This window comes from Netta rufina (assembly GCF_964035555.1).
Source record: "Netta rufina genome assembly, chromosome: Z".
Classification (NCBI taxonomy): domain Eukaryota; kingdom Metazoa; phylum Chordata; class Aves; order Anseriformes; family Anatidae; genus Netta; species Netta rufina.
In genome coordinates this window covers 32,407,566-32,425,487 of record NC_140126.1, presented here as the reverse complement: position 1 = coordinate 32,425,487, position 17,922 = coordinate 32,407,566, and the positions used below count along the sequence as shown (strand labels likewise).

Sequence of the window (17,922 nt, the reverse complement as noted above, 5' to 3'; positions counted from 1 at the left end):
AGGAGAAGGGGAAGGAGAAGGAGAAGGTGAAGGAGAAGGAGAAGGAGAAGGGGAAGGAGAAGGAGAAGGAGAAGGGGAAGGAGAAGGGGAAAGTGAAGGAGAAGGAGAAGGGGAAGGAGAAGGGGAAAGTGAAGGAGAAGGAGAAGGGGAAGGAGAAGGAGAAGGGGAAGGAGAAGGGGAAGGAGAAGGGGAAGGAGGAGAAGGAGAAGGGGAAGGAGGAGAAGGAGAAGGAGAAGGAGAAGGAGGAGAAGGAGAAGGTGGCGGCGGCGGCCGCTCTGCGCCTGTTGTTGTCGGGTGTGCCAGCCAGGGCCGCGAACTGGAAGCGAAGGCACCTCTGGCTCTGCCTGCTGGCGCTCGGCTTTGACCCTAAGGCTGCGGAGAAGCGCTTCAACAGGAAGCTCCACCTGGGAGTGTGAGCGGGGGCGGCGGGGAGGGAGGCAGGGAGGGGGCAAGATGGCGGGGGGGGGGGAGGGGGTGGCGAGGGGGCTTCTGTGGCGCGGGCAGCGCGCCCTGAGGGCTTTGTAAAACGGTGTCCGGCCCGCCTCAACCCGCAGCGGCCGGTGAGAGCGCTGCCCGGGCTCCGGAGCCCGCCTGTGCCCCACGCGGCTGTGTGTGTGCTCGCCAGGTCCATGTTCGATGCGCCCAACGCGACCGCCTTCCACGTCGTCGCCCAGTTCTTGTTCAGCAAGCTGGATCCGGCGCGCGCAGCGAGAGTGTTCAGGTGAGCCTGCGGGTTCGCTCCGCTCTGAAGCGAAAGGGTGGGCTCCCGAGGAGTGCTGTAGGCAAAGTAGCTGTAACTTGACAAGTTTGTTTGTTTTTTATATATTTTTTTTCCTAGCTGTGAAATAATCTATCTCTTCTGTTCATTTCCCTGACCAAACGTCGTGTGACTTCTCCCTTTTTTGAATACCTGCCTAAATCTTCGATGTTGTGAGAACCCTATCTTAATGCATTCTCACAACAGCTGAACTATCTTATCGTACGTTTTAAAGAAATGGCTGGAGGAGAACCATTGTTAAGAAAATTTTAAGTTCTGAGGCTGCTTTTCCACTTTCTGAGTTAAAAAGAAATGCAGAAAAATTTGTCTCTGAAGTAGTCTGTAATTAACTTTTAAGTTAACTTTTTAAGCAAGAAGACCTTCTAGCTATTTAACAGACTCGTAGCTATGCTTCTCATAGGCAGTATTACCATATTCTCTGAGTTCTTCAGGAGACATCACTAAGAAAACTTTCTCTTAGTTTAGATGTTGTAGTGGTTAATTATGTAACTGAGTATTCGGATATGTTTTGAAGTTGCTTTTTTTTTTTTTTTTTTTTTCGTCTCTTCTCTCCTCTGCACTTTTTGCATGGAAAAGGGATTGTTTGTTACCAGAACAAATAACCAGAAATACTGAATTTAGGAAGCAATGTTGTTCATGGCTAAAAGATATCACAGTAAGTATTACAAGAGCGGGAATTGATATGTTGCTGGTTTCTGTGACCTCATTCTTTTGTTTTGAGAGAACATATTTGAGTTTTAAATAAAGTTGCTTTACTAGACAAACAGGTTTTATCTCATGCCCTATTTTACAGAGCTGATGATAGACTTCTTAAAAAAAAAAAATTGGCGGAGCAAAGGTAACAAAGTCTTAATCTTGGATCAGAAAACCGTTGTGTATTGCTTTTGGATTATGATATTTTGTTACACAGAAGTCACAGAGTTGTAGAGTATCCTGATCTGGAAGGGACCCACCAGTGTCATCTAAAGTCAGTGTGAGATTCCTTCCGTCATTGAGAATAATTGCTTCAATGTGGGAGATAATTGCTTAAATTAAATGAGAGAGTATTTATTATTGTGAAAGTAGTTTCAGATACATGCAAAACTTTTAATGTTAATCTTTCTTTCCGGGGAAAAGAGAATAAAGTTTAGGGCAGGCTTTCTAAATGAAAAAAGACAAAACGGCTTGCTTCAGGTATCGTTGATTACTATGCCTTCTCATGCTGCATTTGTTTTAATAAAGATCTGATTTCTAGATCTCTAAGCTACCGGAACACTTTTATTTTTGACCAGGTGAAAGCCAACCATACAAAATCTTTGAGCAAGATAAAAGTGTGACAACATACACTGATTAATGACCTCAGTAGAAAATATGAAAGGTAAAGGATTACGTTTAGGAGTGAGGAGAGCAGAAGTTTTTAATATTTACCTAACACTACTGATTTCAGTCATTGCCTCGGAACTGTTTTTTATGTACGGAACTAGGGGTGGTGGTAGAATGTTCAAAAAGTGTCAGTCTCTTTCTTGGGCTAGAAAGAGTGTCAACGATGGTGGCAAGGTAAATTAGCTTTGCACTGGACTTTCTAACAAGTAGGCTGCATGAAACACTCAGCAAAACATTTAATGGCTGTTGTTTAGGTTTTATTCCTTAGTCTAATTTTGTGTTTAAATCTGTTTCACTTGTTCAAGAATGAAAGCAAAAACTATCTTCCTCCAATTGCGACTTCTTCATTTCTTTCTCCTGCTGGTTCTAAATTTATTCACCTAATGTATCGGTTTGCAAGATATGTAATGATTAAGAACCTGAAAAAGAACTCTGTAGGTAAGCTATAACAGAATAATAACATTATTTCACTTGTCTGGTTTGATGGTGAATCTGTGAAGTGCTCTAACATATGTCAAGAGCTTTAAGTTATGTCAGTGTTGGTTGCTCAGTTCAAAGTTTTTAACAGGGTTGCTGTGCACTAGCATAAAGCTATTGCTGGTAGAACAATGCAGATTGTTTTGCTTGCTGTTGTTTTACAGATCTTGTTCCTAAGTGTGTCTATGTAATGTGGAGGTGGGTTTTCTGTGCAGGCACACAGTGGTTCAGTTGAAAAGTACTCTTTTCAGCCTATGCTCTTTTTCACAACATGAGGAATTCTGAAAGATCAGGACTGTCTGTTCTAGGCTTTTAATGCTGTTTTGGTGACATAAAGAATGGGGTAAGTGGGTGAGAGTGAAGGAGGGAGAATGTATGCAATAGAAAGAACTGGCAAAAAAAAAAAAAAAAAAAAAAGATAGTATACTGAATACTTTAGTCCAGGTAAAATGGGCAACCTTGTTTGTGATTCTCTTAATTAAAACTAGGTAGAACAGGAAGTTGTCTATTTGCTAAAAGTGAATGATATAGCTCAATTACTAACTTTCATTTAGGCAGCGATACATCTTCTACTGAAGCTGTAAACTTAATTCCTGAGGATATGTGCAAGGCAAAAGCAAGATGGAATGTGGCACGTAATAAGCTCCTGCAAATTTTGCAAAAGAAGGATATTATTATTCGAGAATATAACAAAAAATCACAGTAAGTAATATATTTAAAGAAATCGAGTATTTTCTTAAAACTTTACTTTTTTTGCATGTGTTTTTAAAAGGATTTGAGCAGAATGCATCTGATTTTCTTTGTGAGTTTTGCTGAATGTTGTATTTTTCTCCCCCTTTGCCTCCTTTAATTAACTGTTCTACAGTTTGGAATAAATCAGTTTTTTAGTTAGGAGGTGCTATATACTGGAAGATAGGATTACCTGGGCACTAAAAATGATCCAGGAATTCTGCATATATGGCACTATGATTTCTTAATGTTTTAAGGATCATATTGTAGAATAAAACTGTCTCAGTATGAAATATTTGGTCTTTGCTTTATCAGTGTGGGACACGTTTTATTTGCATAGCCCTTAATTATTTCACCTAATTTATGCTTTTTCTTTATTATTCTTGTTTATTAAAATCACTTGCAGTTTGGGAAACTAGAATAACTGGAACTCTGTGCAGTTACATAGTTATATCATTGGAATTTACAGAATTTGGGTAGGATACTTCACATGACGGGGTACTGTAGCGGGCAGTTGCAACCTATTTAGAAAAGAGCAGAAAAGGAGGAGGGGATGCAGTGTAGGTAAAAGAGCAGTTTCACTGCATGGAACTTAGCTGTGTAAAATGGGATCAGTCTGTTTCATGACTTTGGATCAAAAATCAGAGGCATTGCCACTAAGGCATGTGATGTGTATCTGCTACACACCCCTCAATCAGGGAAAGCTGATGAAAAGTTGATCAGGGAAAGTTTGCTTCTTTAAGCAAATCAAACACATTTCAGGCTTTCAGGTCCTAATTCTTACTGATGACTTCAACATACCCTGATATTTGCTGGAAAAGCAATGCAGTGATGTGTGAGCAATCTCGGCAACGTTTTGACTGCACTGAAGATTACTTGGTAATGCAGTTAGTGGGTGTGCTGAATAGGAATGATGCTGAGTATCGTAGTAAGTAGTAACTTCATTAATGTAGTTGCGTCTAATAAAAGCCATGCCATTGCAATAGAATATGTTACAGCTAAATTTACAAATACCTTAGTGGCTTTTCAGGCTGTACAGTGTTATTTTCTCTACAGTGTCATGGTAAGGAACTTGTGTATCCGTGTTTGTGTTGTTCTAAAACTGCTCCAGTATGCAGGTTTGGAAAGAATACGTGTAATCACATAATGATTGTAAGAAATTCTGAGAGTAGCGGAGAAAAACTAAATTAAAAAAAATCTGATGACTGTTGATTTTTTTCCTTAGGCTTTTAATTAAAGAAATAAAACAGACAAAATCTGAATGTGCATACCACCAGCAACAGTTGTTGAAGTAAGTACTTTTCCTTGGTACTAAGCTAGCATATATAAAATGAATTTCTTAGTTCTAAGGAATGTTATGAACCATAATTTCATTGTAGTCCGCTTAACTTTTGTCTTGCATGTGCACGTAGAATGAGGCTCAATGGCAAAAACAAAACTGACAAAACAGAGAGAATTCAAAAGGTGAGTATTCTTAATCTGTGGCAGTTTACTGTATTTCTAACATTTTTACAACACTTGCTCTCAGATACTGATATTGCTGATTGTCTGCCTGTGATTATGCTAGCCCTTTCATCTGCTCCTACACTGTTTTGATATTGTGTTATTATAGTATTTCAGCAAAAAATTTAATGTAGTATTTTTGTCCTTCTTGCCTATTAAGGTCCGCAGTATGTGGACATTTGTAATGGACACTTTTACATCTCTGAAAAAGGAAATTGAAATCGTAGACTCTGTAATTGAAGGGCGTGTAGATCTGTACACTTTAACTGGAACGAATGTCAATGTTCCACAGCTGTTGGCTGACAGAGTTGAAAGTGAAATCCATGAAGTAAGTAATTTTTGTCCTTTTGTCCTAAAAAAAAGTATGTAAAAGTTTGTTGTGATTATGCTGCTGTTCTGTATTGGTGGTGCTTAAATTATGAACCTTTAAGTAACTGCCTTGTTAAATCTGCCTGATGACCACTTGCATTAAAATTGGTCAGACATTATAAAACTTGACCATTTGAACTATCATTCCTAATGGATTTCATTTCTAATGTGCAGTATATGTGCTGTTTAGGCCTGCACCATCTTTTGAGGTAGTGTTTAAAAAGAATACCCCATTAGTTGAAGCATTCTTAGTTTGTAATGCTTTTTAGCTTGTCTTCAAGCAGATGATGCTAATCAGGAAAACCACTCTGAAGCTTAAATCTAGCAAACAGGAATGGATTCAAACTGCAAACTGGAACATTGTGTGTTTGCGCTGAATGTAGACGACAACTTTCTGATATTGATGTGTTGTGATTGTTCACGTATACATTTTCTCTTTTGGAATATTTCAAGGTGTGTACAGGAAATTTATATGAAGGTGAAAAACTGAATTTTTTAACAGTCATTCAGTTATTAAATGGAGCCCTGAGGATCTTAAGAGATGAATGTTGTCAATTTGAATCAAAACATTTCCCGGACATCAAGAATACGAGTGAATTCCAAAATAAAATACTATTGAACTTGAAAGCAGTGAGGTAACTGTCTGGAATTTTTGTCTTGATCTTTAGTTTGAAGATTACGTCTTCCTATCTTAGAACCTTTTCTAAAACTATTGTTTATAGTGAGAATGTTAGTTCTATTTTTTTTCCCCCCTCTGCCTATGACAAGTTCACCTTTGTCTTGATTGTCCATTCAAGTAATCTTTCTGTAATTCTTCACTAGGTAACTTCATTCTCTTGCCCTTACTTCATGGATATTTTAGGGTTTGTTCTTGGAGACCTGGTTTGTTAGATGATCTGCTTTTTCCTATTACATAATTAGTTCTGATATTTTAAAACTTGATCTGAAACTGGCTTAGGGGAAGCTTAAGCTTGTATTTTAGGGTTTGTATGTATTTTGCATGGTTTTTCTATTTCTACTGTAAAGAAGCACAAGGACAAGCTAGCAGCTGATTTTTAGATTGTGAATTTTATTTATTTTTTGTGCAAGAGCAAATGCATGAATAAGTTCCTGCATATCAAAGGTTTTGCAGCATGAGGGGAACATGTGATATGCTCCATTTCTTAAGCAGAATTTTCATCTCCAACAACAAATGCTCATTTTACATGCTCATGTTGTAGGCAAAAAATAGAAGAGCAGCATTGTAAGTCATTGAGAGAATTGATTTCTGGAAAACAGAAGGAGCTGGAAATGAAGTGGAAAAGCCATCTTGACCAGTGTCCTTCTTCTTTAAAGAGAGGTCAGGATCCAGTAAGTGTTCAGTTCATCTGATTCTGGGAAAGAAAAAGAGTGAAGATGGGAAGGGATATACATCCAAGTTGGTGTGTTTTATTGCAATAGAATGATGTATAGCTCTGTTAAGCTTTGTATATAAGGTTAGTGGATTAGATAGTACAGAGTAGCAGAAACTGCTTTATGAATTAGTTTTTCTTCTTTGCAAAGAAGATGCACTTAACTTAAAGACAGCTGGTGTCTTCATTTGAGATGGGGAGTGGAACTACTTTGTCGGGACAAAGCATAAATAAGGGTTAATACTGTTTTGTTTGTTTGTTTGTTTGTTTGTTTGTTTTTTTCCCTCTTTGAAAATAGAGCTTTCATGTGCTGTCACTGAACATCTGCAGTTATGATTTTCCCCTTTAAGGTTCTCTATGACCAACAATTTCATTCAGACACTCCTATTTCTACAGAGATTCAAGATTATACCCTTGCCTAGGCACACAGCCGAGACAGCAAAAGTTTCGTGTTGAGTCTGGGTGCTGCTTTGAAGAAAAGCTATTGTAAATAACTATGTATTAATTGCTGATGTTACACACTTTTACTCAGCTTGCTTGTATTTTTTTTTCTTTTGATAGGGTCTTGATTTATTACAAGCTATGTCATTCTTTTTTCATCCTGCAGAAGAAGCTTATAAGGATACAGTCTCATATCGACTTGAAATACCACTTTTAGGTATGTGGACTAGAGGAGCTTCTTTTCGCTCTTCCCACCACAATTGTTAGAAGTTCCTTTGAGTCTGGAAGACTTCCTACTTTTGTTTGCAAGTCTCTTTGAGAGTCTTTGATAACCTGGTCCTGAATGAACGCTCGTCACAATTGCCTAACCTTTTTTCGTCTTCATTAACATGTGCAGGGGAGCAGATAGAATCCTGTCTCTGGAACATGCATTCAGGAACAACACAAATAGGCATGGGCTGTTAGTGGCATTTGTGGCTGCAGGTGGTTCCCATGCAAAAAGATTTAAGATTTGCCTGCACTGGTTATGAATTTGCTTGAAGTGTTAATGAATTCCATCCAGTGAATATTGTACAGAGGTGATCTGAGTCACTTTTACTGCCTGGGAAGCCTGAATGGTAGCAAAACAAAAGAAGCAATACTAAAACTTCGACTTACTTTATAGGTATTTATGACTCCATTTGTGAGAAAAATTACAAGAAGGATGAAGAGACCTCGGGAAGTATGATGGATAATTCAACGCTACAACCAACAAGATGGTAATGACTTCAATGAGAAATTGATTGGGGGGGGGGGGGGAAAGGCAGTGGAAATCAGAGAAACTTATTTGTAGGCATCAGAGGAATATATTTCATTAGCCCACTCCTTCCATGTCAGAACTACCTAATTGGGCAAGATGGTCCTAGAGTAACTGTGGCTTTCTCCATCTGGAGACAGAGGGACCAACTGGCTACTGCCAGATACAATGTGCGGCAGTGGAGTTGCAAGTTTTTAGCTTCAATTTTTTAACATTTATTCAAGTTTCAAGAGACAGAGGGGAAAAATGGAAAACTCTCTTTCTAAGGCTGGGATAAGATAGCCAATGCATAGTTGTTATTGTCTGAGACCAAGAGCACAGACATTCACACATCCCTGGTTTTGTGTGTAAAGAAAAAAACAAAACGACAACAAAAGAAAACTCCAAAGAAAACCAAACAGAAACACCAGACTTGAGCAAAACTATTGTGCTAATTCTTTATGAATGGGGCTTTTCTCACAAGTCTTCTAAAATCACATTGTCACTTCTGTTATTACAGTTCCAACAAAAGATTAAAACACAAGACTATAGTACTATATACAGCATTATGAAAGGTTTTGACCTGCCATTTAAGTGCAGGAAAGTTTAATGCCCTTTTGAATAATGATGTTTCAGGATAAAAATCCTACAGATAGTTGCAAGTTGCCTAATAGAAGAGAGAGGGAGTTAGCAAAATGAGCTGTCCTATACTTAGTCATCAGTAGCTGTGTTTGCATATAAATCTCAAAAGTTGTCCAAGTAGCTGACAGTTAAATCCTGTATTTCTCTCACTGACTTGATACAACATGTTTTTTTTGTCTATTTGTGATTGTAAAGATAGCCACCAGTGAGTTAAAGTTGCCATTTCTTAACTAATTTTGCTATCATTCTTAACTAATGATGGCTGTACATCAGTTTGTGGAGTGTTGCCATTAACACTACAGTCATTTGAACTGGTAAGACTTGAGTATTTGTAGCCAGATGATGTGTATTTAAATATTTATGAGTTTGCTTTCAAACAGATCTGTGGATATCAGAGGGATTTGGAGGAAGAATATCTAGGGAAAAATACGTTATCAAGTCTGCAGAAGACTTTCCAGTTATCTTTGATAGCAGAATGTAGAAGACTTGTTTGCGAAACATATTGCAAAAACCCTTCTTTTTCTATGTGGTAATCAAGTAAAAGAATTTGATAATTATAAAGTTTGGGAGGCTGATACACAAGTAGGGCTGAATCTGCTCTAATTGTCACATGTTCTCCCTATAGTAAAGTTGCCTTCTGATGACCGGGACGAATTGAGAGAAATCGTAACGGACAGATACGGGGTGCACAAGTATATGATGACATTTTACTAAGACTTCCATGCCACTTATTTATTTTTCTAAAATAGCTTTTTTCTTTTTAGGATCTCTTCAGTATCTTTGGACTTGTCAGAAGCATCTGAAAGCAGAGACATGTTAATTGAAAAGGTTATTCTTCAGTATTGTCCTAAATGTCAAAGAAGTTAAACTTCTATAATATTTGCTGTTTTGCATTGATTGAAGCCTAGACTTAGCATGCTTTTTTTTTTTTTTTTTTTAAATCATGTAACTACATTTCTGAATGAATCATAGACAGTGGAAGGTAACTCCCACAAACTTCTGTAAGCACTAGGAAAGGAGAATAAGAAATATGGGCACTTGCTGCTGACTTCTAGCACAACGTACCATTTGTCAAAGATTCCCTGCCAGCTGAAACAGTTTTTTTGATATGAACAGTGGTCAGACTGGTTCCTTTAAGCTGTGTGTGAAATTAAGGGGTATAATAAGGCCTACAGGCAACTTGGATGTGCAATTGACCATTGTACAATTGTTCACTGCAGTGTGTTAAAGGTAGTTGCAGGTGATGAGTTGTGTTCTGTACAATAGCTTATTGTAGCCGCTATTTTTGTCCTGCTTCTTTAAAAATACAGTGGGTGTCAAAATGGCTTGTAATTAGAATTTTAGACTTTGAGATATTTTTGTTGAGAAGCTACTGCTCTCAGAATTTGCGCAGCAGCTCCTTCATGCTAGTTTTCTGACACTTGAATTCAAAACTTCTAATAATTCCTGTGTATTCCTCTAGGACTTCCATACTGAAACTTACAATGGGAAAGAAAAACCCGTCACTCCGAAGATCTCAGAGGAGATAGAGGACCTTATCATTTCAGATGAGGAGAATACAGTTATCTACACAACATCTGCTGTCCGAAAGGAAGACCTTCTTAAGAAAGCCACAGAGGAACTGGCAGAAGAGGTTAGGAAAAGCTGTGATTTAATTAAAAAAATTTTTTTTTTTTACATAAATGGCCGTTAAGTTCAGAGAACAAATCACCAATGTTATCGTAAATATATCTTCTAATCTGTTTATATAAACAGATTTTTTTCTGTTAAGTAGTAACCACCAAATTTTAGGAGTGACCACCCAGTTAACTAAACCTGAAAGCATAGCACTTCAGCAGTTATACTTTTAAGCCATTGTGGTGGTTTTACCTTCCTAGGCAGCTGAACTCCACCACAAGCGCTCTCTCACTCCCCCTCCTCAAAACAGGAGGGGAAGGAGAAAAGGGAAGAAACAACTCAAGGGTTGAGATAAGGATAATTTAATTAAAAAATAATTATTAAGGAAAAATATTATTAATTAAATAATATAACTAAAAGGAAAAAAGGGAAAGGGCAAAAGGGAGAAAAAAAAAAACTACAGGCAAAGGCTGTGTGGAAGTGCGGAGGAAATAAATTGCTCTCTCCTTCCCACCAACAAGCAGTGCTTGACCATGTCCTTGAAGCAGGGCCTTAACGTGTGTAGCACACGTGTAAAAACAGATGTTTTTACGAGAGCCCACCTGTCCCCTCTTCTTCCTTTTTCCACCTTTTATTGCTGAGTGTGTCATCATATGGTATGGTGTCATCCTATGGTATCATATCACTTTGGTTGGTTTAGGTCAGTTGCCCTGGTGATGTTCCTTCCTCACCTTTTGCTGAACCCCATCCTGCTGGTTCTTGGTGGGGTTAGAGGCAGTCCTGATGCTGTGCCAGCACTACTCAGCAGCAGACACAGCACTGGTGTGATACCACTGCTGTTCTAGCTACAGTTGCAGAGCACAGTATTGTGTGGACTGCTGCAGGGAAAGTTAACTCCATCCCAGCCGGACCCAGTACAGCTATCGTGAAGTGAATAATGCTTTCAGTAGAATCATGGCATGATTTTTACCACCTTTCATATTTTAAATCTACAAATGACTGCATATATTTAGAATTTAGCAGTCCTTTTAGTTTATGAAATTCTATGAGCTAAATATTTAACAAGCTTGGGGTTTCTAGGCAAGGGTTTAACCTTTTTGTTTTTGGTATTTTAGTTAAGATTTAAATATTATTCCTTATTTAAATAAGGCATTCCTTTAGAAAACTTATTACGTTTACCATAGCTTGATTTGGAAAGTAAATTGCATCTTTCAGTGAAAGGGCACAGTTTGCTGTCATCTGCTAAAGTGTTGTGTTGTTGGAAATGTAGCTCTCATCTTCATTCTTGTACTATTCTTGACCAGTGTCTCAAATATCTGCTGAGCACACTTTCTTATTTTTAAGATGGATTCATAGATGACCAGGGAGCTTCAGATCAAGTTCTAATTTCACTCCTGCATCTTAATTTTATGTTTGTAGGTCGCTGTGCTCATTTTTAAACCCAAACAGTACATTGCAGACAAGTCAAGAGGTTCCAGATTCTTCAGAATATTTGGAGAATGGTATTTGCTTTGGTCCATAGGCTGGCAGAAACAAAGAAGTTACAATTTTATTTTCTCAGATTTTGCTCTTTTCTAACATCCTACAGGTTGCAAAAACTGTGACATCTGAGTCACCTCAGAGTGTTGGAGGAAAAGGAATAACATTAGAAGATCTCATTAGCTCACAGGCTTTTAACCCATTTTTGACAAGGCAACAAATTCCCCGAACTCCTGAAAATCTGCGTAAGTCTAAACCCTGCTTTTATAATACTCTGTCACTGATTGGAAATGTGATTAATTCATTGAATTGTAGATACCACACAAGAAGAAAAGAATAATTCACTTAGTGAAGCTGCATGTTATCCTAACTGGCTCCTCTTTGTGTAACAGTGTACTATGACTAATGAACACACTCAATTTGCTTTAACGTGCATGTTCCCTGTGTGTGGAGTCCCCTTTCTGTTGGGGGGCAAATGGCTGGGAAAACTAGCATTAAGCAGTATAAAGCAGTTATTACATCCTCTTTTCTGGATTGCTTATATTACTAAAGTGACAGAAGAGAAATATACTGATGGGGAGTATGAAAGAACTTAAATTTTACCTGAGTTTGTTTTATTTAGTTACTGAAATCAGAAGCTCATGGAGAAAAGCTATTCAGACTGATGATTCACCACACGTAGAGCTGGCCCCAGCTGAAGTCATGACAGAAGAATCTCCAATGGATGCTAGTACTACTGTGCTGAATAAAACGGATCCTACTTTAGTCGGGTCTACCTCTGCATCTCCTGTATTTGACTTTGATTCTACTTTGACAGAATTTAAAGCTCAGAACCAGATGAGGATAAGTAATATCAGTGGATGTCTAGTTGGGGAAACATCTGGAGTGCAAGAGAATGAAGGCGATAAAGAACAGGAATTAGAGCACACCGTTTTGAGCAGAATTTCTGTAGACAAGACAGAAGAACCTGCTTCTCTAGATGTAGAAAACAGCATAAATACTCCAGATACTTTTTCAGAAAGCAATAGTAGAATAAATACTGTACCCTCAAACCAACTTTGGGATTCCCTAGTGGATAGAATTCTGCAGTGGGATGCACCTTCAGTGTTAAGGTCTGACAGCCGTGAAGTAGCTGAGGCAGGAATACTTCATGAGACTCTTCCAAAAGAATTTGATAGCATAGATCCTAATAAATCCACAAGCTCGGAGTCTGATTTTGATGTATTGAACAGCAAGGATGTACCAGGTAGTACAAAAATTAAAGGCTGTGTTCAAGAATCAAATCTAGATCTACAGTCTCTGGTCAGCAGATACAAAATGCTGAAAGAGAATGCATCTAGAAATAGAGAGAAACTGCATCAGACAGATGCTGGAGATGAATCTGTAAGTTACATATCAGACCTAAATCTTAGACCAGAAAAAGAAAGAGATGACTTATGCAGCACTTGGGATCTATTCAGGTTGGATGAAGAGTTTACCAAGGCACTATCACCATTATCTTTTCCCAAAGGAAATAATTCTCTGTCACGTTTGCTGATGTTCACTGAAGATCTGGAGGAAATGGCATCAAAGATACGCAAAATTTCATTAGACTTAGTACGTAAACTGAAGGGTAAGTGTCCATGTATTTGTGCTAAAGTAACAAGGTGTTGTCCATTTGGACTCCAGATATACTGCCATAGGTGTCCTACTCTGAACAGCTGAACCTTGATAGGGAAGTGTGGGATGAAAGATTATTTGCATGCTTACATGTATTCCCTATGGAAGATGAGACAATAACAAAGCAAACAGACTTCCTTTCTCTAGTTTTACCAGCATCTTATCTTGCAAGTAGGAGAGAAGTTACTGTTTGACTTTCTAAGGAAATCTACACCTGAATCTGAAGTTAAATTTAGAGAATTCATGAAGTTGATATGAAATAATGTTTACTCTGAGCAAATGTGGCTATCTAGAAATGCACTGTAGGTAAATGGAACTTTTTTGGTTCACAGTCTATAATACTTACTGGTATACTTTTTATTAGGAAATAACCCCATCCCTGGAAGTGTTCAAGGCTAGGCTGGATGGGGCTTTGAGCAATCTGGTCTAGTGGGTGGTGTCCCTGTTTATGGCAGAGGGGGGGTGGAATCAGGTGATCTTTAAGGTCTCTTCCAACTCAAACCATTCTGTGATTCTCTACTGAATTCCAGCCTGTCCCCTATGCTTCCAGTGTAGTGTCCTCTTTGGTTGACCATTGCTGCAGTGCTTTACTAAATCCAAGGTTAACTTTCATATACATAAATGAAGATGAGCCAGTAATAGCTATTCAGAAGGTTGTTTCAGCAAAACCTGTGTTTTTAGTGGCATGCTAGGAGTTCAGCAGAACAGGTTAATCTCAAGGATGAGTGAGATTTGTGGTTTTCTATGGATTGCCAGTTTAAATTATCAAACAAAGTTTGTGATGCTTTTTCAAGTAGTGCTTGAGAAGGAAAGCTTACTGTATGCATGACTCATTTGTAAATTTTCTTGTAAGGTTATTTGTAAGGTTAGATTGCTTAGTTCTGCTTTACAGTAACCTCACCTGGAGTAAGAGAAATAAAATTCTGCTGCTGTGAGTCTGCTGGTTACAGCTCTGAAAAATAACTTTGACTTTCTAAGGTGCATAGTCTTTTCCCCCAGTGCTGTAGTACAGAACTTAACACTTAATTAGTGTTGTTTTAGTGTATTATTTTGTGAAAAGAGCAGGTGAGGCTGTGACGGAAGTTGATTGTGAGAATGACTGTGCCTTTTTTTTAATTTTCTTTATCGAAGGGTAGAATAGAAGATATTTTGGACTAAGCTACTGCCAGTATAGGAGGCAACTTGAGCAAGGCTTCCAAGCATTCTCTTGAAATGGAACATGAACACTTGTGCTATCTATTTTCCTCTTAATTGTGCTGTACAGGTGCAATGAAGTAACTTAGCTTTTGCTTAAATTTGTGGCTATACTGGTAGCAGATAATTTTATCAGACCAGAAACAAATAACAAAATTAGAATTAACATTTTATATGTTTCCTTTTAATATATGCCAGATATTTCTGCAACAGTATTTCTGTCAGTTAATTGAATATTACATGATGTTAACTAATGTTTTTTATTCCAGGTGAAGAGCAGTTGAATGAGAAGCTGCACACAAAGGAACCATCTTAAGGACAGAATTTGTAGAGGATAAGCATAACCATAGTATTATAATTATGTTGCGCTTGCGATTGTAGTATCTTCTCCAAACACTACCCAGATGAGAAGTTGTGGTCCTTTTATTTCTTGCTAAGCCTATATTCCAGACCACTTGTTCAGGCATCAGTTGCCTTCTTCCAATTCCATGTAATCCACTTCTGTAGTCTGTATTCAGCTATGTACAAAATGATATATTTTGTAAACACAGTTTTAAAAACAGCAGATGGCATGGACATGACATAATTGTAGAAAATCGTAAAACAAAAACTGAAGTGAGAAGTAATGAAATTTTCACTTATTAAAATCTGCTTTATTTTCCAAAATATGTATTATTTGCTCTCTCTTCATATGATTCTTCTCTCCTTTTGAAACTTCTAGTCAAGTATGGCCATCAGTTTTCCCAGTTGATAAAGGGAACTTGACTCCACTTTATTAACACAAACAAACAAACAAAAAAACTTTACACTGAAGTGTGTATTCTCTTAGACGGTTTACTGAGTAATTTTTTTCATGAAAGTTGAAAAATTTATAGTTTGTGATAGTGTTAATGCTACTTTATTTTTGAATAGTAGATGCTCTTTAATAAATTTATGCAAGTATGTATATTATAATGTATAAATGCATGTTTATGACTGTGATATAGTTAACTGACAATACATAAAATAGGGGGAAAAATTGTAAAAGTTCAAATTCTGCCAGGTAAACTACGTACTGTAGGAGTACTGACCCCTAACCTTATAGTTTACAGTATTTTGAAGAATCTCAACCTATATGTGACATTTTCCTTTTAAAGCAGAATTTGACAGGTTTAATGAAAAGAGATTTATGTGGCCAGTTGTGGAAGTTACAAGGTGGCTGCTGACAGCTAACTCGTTAAAGCTACTTTGTTCTTGTACCAAAGCACTAGCAGCAGAACAGCTAAGACGGGAATACTTCATAATACTCCATTTCCATGTTGGTCATGGTCAAACAAAGGGAGAACTGGAAGCTCAGACAGGATCTGTGGGCTGTCTGGAATAAACAGAGCTGTGTTCCTTGCAGAACTGTGCTCTACAGCCTGGCACTGGTGACTTCACAAAGGCTTCCCAGGTGACTGTCCCAAGGAGTAGTGCCCTGATCAGGAGGGCCTTGAAAGCAGGGCACACAGAGCTCTGGTCAGGACGCCACCAGGCCAGGAAAGGAGCTGATGAGCTGGGATGTGCTCTGTCAGTACAGTCTTGTACCATCGTCATGTGCTTTCATGATGCTTCTGGAGGTTCCCAGATTCTTTTCTGATACCACTGTCTCCAGGGACTGCTGCTGCTAAAGAGATTTTTCCACTATAGAGCATTACCTGATCTGTAACCGTTTTTCTTAGCAAACATGCCTCCCGTGTCTCCTGTGCCTTTACATGAGGTTGCATCCTTGAAGAAATGCGTTTGTCAGCTGTGCTCCTGCGGGTATGTAAAAGAGGCTGGGGGAAAGAGTTTGGCGTAGTAGTTCCTTGGCTAGCAAGCTGCATTGCTCCTTAGGGCTGCAGATATTTTTGACTGCTATAAGTTGCATATGGAAAATTAGAAATAAAGGTATTTTAGAGCAGTTTTAAAACAGTAATGATTTTTTTCCACATAGTGCTATTGAATGGCATGGTTCTTGGTTTTGTCATAAGAGTAGACATGTCAGAGGGACTTCCCATTTTGGCTTATGTAAGCAGATTGCCTCTCTAGGAGAGCTTTAAACTTTGTCCACAAACCTGCTTTTGAATAGGTGTTACTGTCTTTGGTACAAAGTGATACTTACTCTGTAAAAATTCAAATTCTGGAAAAGACACAGGGTGAGAGCTTTACAAATAGAAGAGATAACTGAAAATAGCAGGATGCATTAGTAGTTTTGTTAAGTGTAATTCTTGTGAGTGTACACAAGCTCTTTTCTTGAAAGTAGTAATGAACTTTACGCCTTCTGGCATATGATCTATTCTCCCATACTTGCAGGTTAAAAGTAAAATTATGATTAGGTAGAAAAAAATATCTTTGACTGTTGCCTTAGTTTGCTTTAAAATTGTTAAATTATGAAGACACAAAAAAACGAAAGATGCCCACACAGAGTTCACATCAGCCTGGTATGCATTATTGTTCATTATGAGTACAGCTGGGGAACTCTGTTGAGTTGGCATAAAGCAGAAATGCAGAGGGTTATGGTATACATGTATTTCTGTTCCTGTTCTGGGTATAATAATAGTTATAGGTCATGTACCATATCTGGTGGTGCTTTTCTTTGTCACAAACAGTGGTTTCTGATACATTTACGTGTAGGCAGAGACATCCCCATGAAGTGGATCTAATCCATATCATATATGTTTGTTCTGGCTGCTTTACTGTCTCTTCCAGCTGCAAGCATTTTAGTAGTAAGCAATTCTGAAAACTAGGCAGGCAAAGCTGCAAGAAGCTGTTTCATATTTAATGGAAAGCAACACAGGAGCCAGGGACACAATTATATCATTGGAGTTTGTGTGTGGACATCTTTAATTGGTTAAAGAGCTTATTTACATAGTATCCTTAATAAATAAATAAAACTAATTAAAGGTGTCGAAGTGTGGAAGATAGATGTTTTAAATCCAAATAGGACTGGTGATGTCTATGCTTTAGCTCCTGCAGACAATACTTAAATGAAAAGAAATGACAGGACACAACTGGTAGCTGTTGCAAATCAGGTAGATGGTAGCTAAAGTAGCCTGTGAGGAAAAAAAAGGAAGTGGTGGGCTGTGTGTTACTAATGTGATTCAGAATAACCTAGAAAGCTGTACACTTATGCAGGAACAGTGCTGTACAGATAATCAAAGATCATTAGGTAAACTGTGAAAAATATCTGTTTCCCTTCTCCTTGAAACAGGTTTGCTTATAGCTGTCCTGGTTCCATATTGCATTACATGCTCTTATGAGATGGAAATAATGTTTAGATCTCAGTTCGTGGTAATGGAAGGACTACATCAAAATTCCTGGTAGTAACTTCTATCAAAGTGCTTGATTGTGAATTTTGCAGTGTAGATCATCTCAGGTAGCTCAGCCATTATTCAGTCCATCGTCCTGTCCGCTTACCTAGTCCATGCTTCACCAGTTTGTTTGTGAGAACATTAAGGGAGACAATGTCAAAAGCCTCCCTGAGGTTGAGGTAAGCAACATCCACT

At 38.1% G+C, this 17,922-nt stretch overlaps 2 protein-coding genes across 2 annotated transcripts in view; both read left to right on the top strand.

Annotated features, from left to right (window-relative positions):
- The first annotated feature begins 142 nt into the window (after positions 1-142).
- HAUS6 (HAUS augmin like complex subunit 6) lies at positions 143-15,082 on the top strand. The gene is made up of 17 exons (XM_084304718.1): positions 143-412; positions 626-721; positions 1,355-1,433; positions 2,446-2,578; positions 3,172-3,319; positions 4,572-4,637; positions 4,759-4,810; positions 5,010-5,177; positions 5,672-5,853; positions 6,439-6,568; positions 7,171-7,267; positions 7,715-7,808; positions 9,232-9,295; positions 9,930-10,100; positions 11,673-11,808; positions 12,186-13,175; positions 14,686-15,082. Exons 2-17 carry the CDS (start codon positions 630-632, stop codon positions 14,730-14,732), a joined length of 2,649 nt encoding a protein of 882 aa, XP_084160844.1. The 5' UTR covers positions 143-412; positions 626-629; the 3' UTR covers positions 14,733-15,082.
- Positions 15,083-15,199: 117 nt separating this feature from the next.
- Positions 15,200-17,922, top strand: part of SAXO1 (stabilizer of axonemal microtubules 1) — a gene marked incomplete at its 3' end in the record, with an annotated part of 39,660 nt that continues 36,937 nt past the window's right edge. Inside the window, exon 1 of the mRNA XM_084305156.1 lies at positions 15,200-16,198. Coding sequence (XP_084161282.1) covers positions 16,122-16,198 — 77 coding nt within the window. The 5' untranslated portion in view covers positions 15,200-16,121. The remainder of the gene's footprint in view (positions 16,199-17,922) is intronic.

Bases quoted from the DNA above. Each gene is read 5' to 3' on its own strand.
- HAUS6 (XM_084304718.1), top strand. From the start codon at position 630: ATGTTCGATGCGCCCAACGCGACCGCCTTCCACGTCGTCGCCCAGTTC. The intron at 7,268-7,714 runs GTATGTGGACTA...CTTACTTTATAG, and splicing joins ACTTGAAATACCACTTTTAG to GTATTTATGACTCCATTTGT. The intron at 10,101-11,672 runs GTTAGGAAAAGC...AACATCCTACAG, and splicing joins CAGAGGAACTGGCAGAAGAG to GTTGCAAAAACTGTGACATC.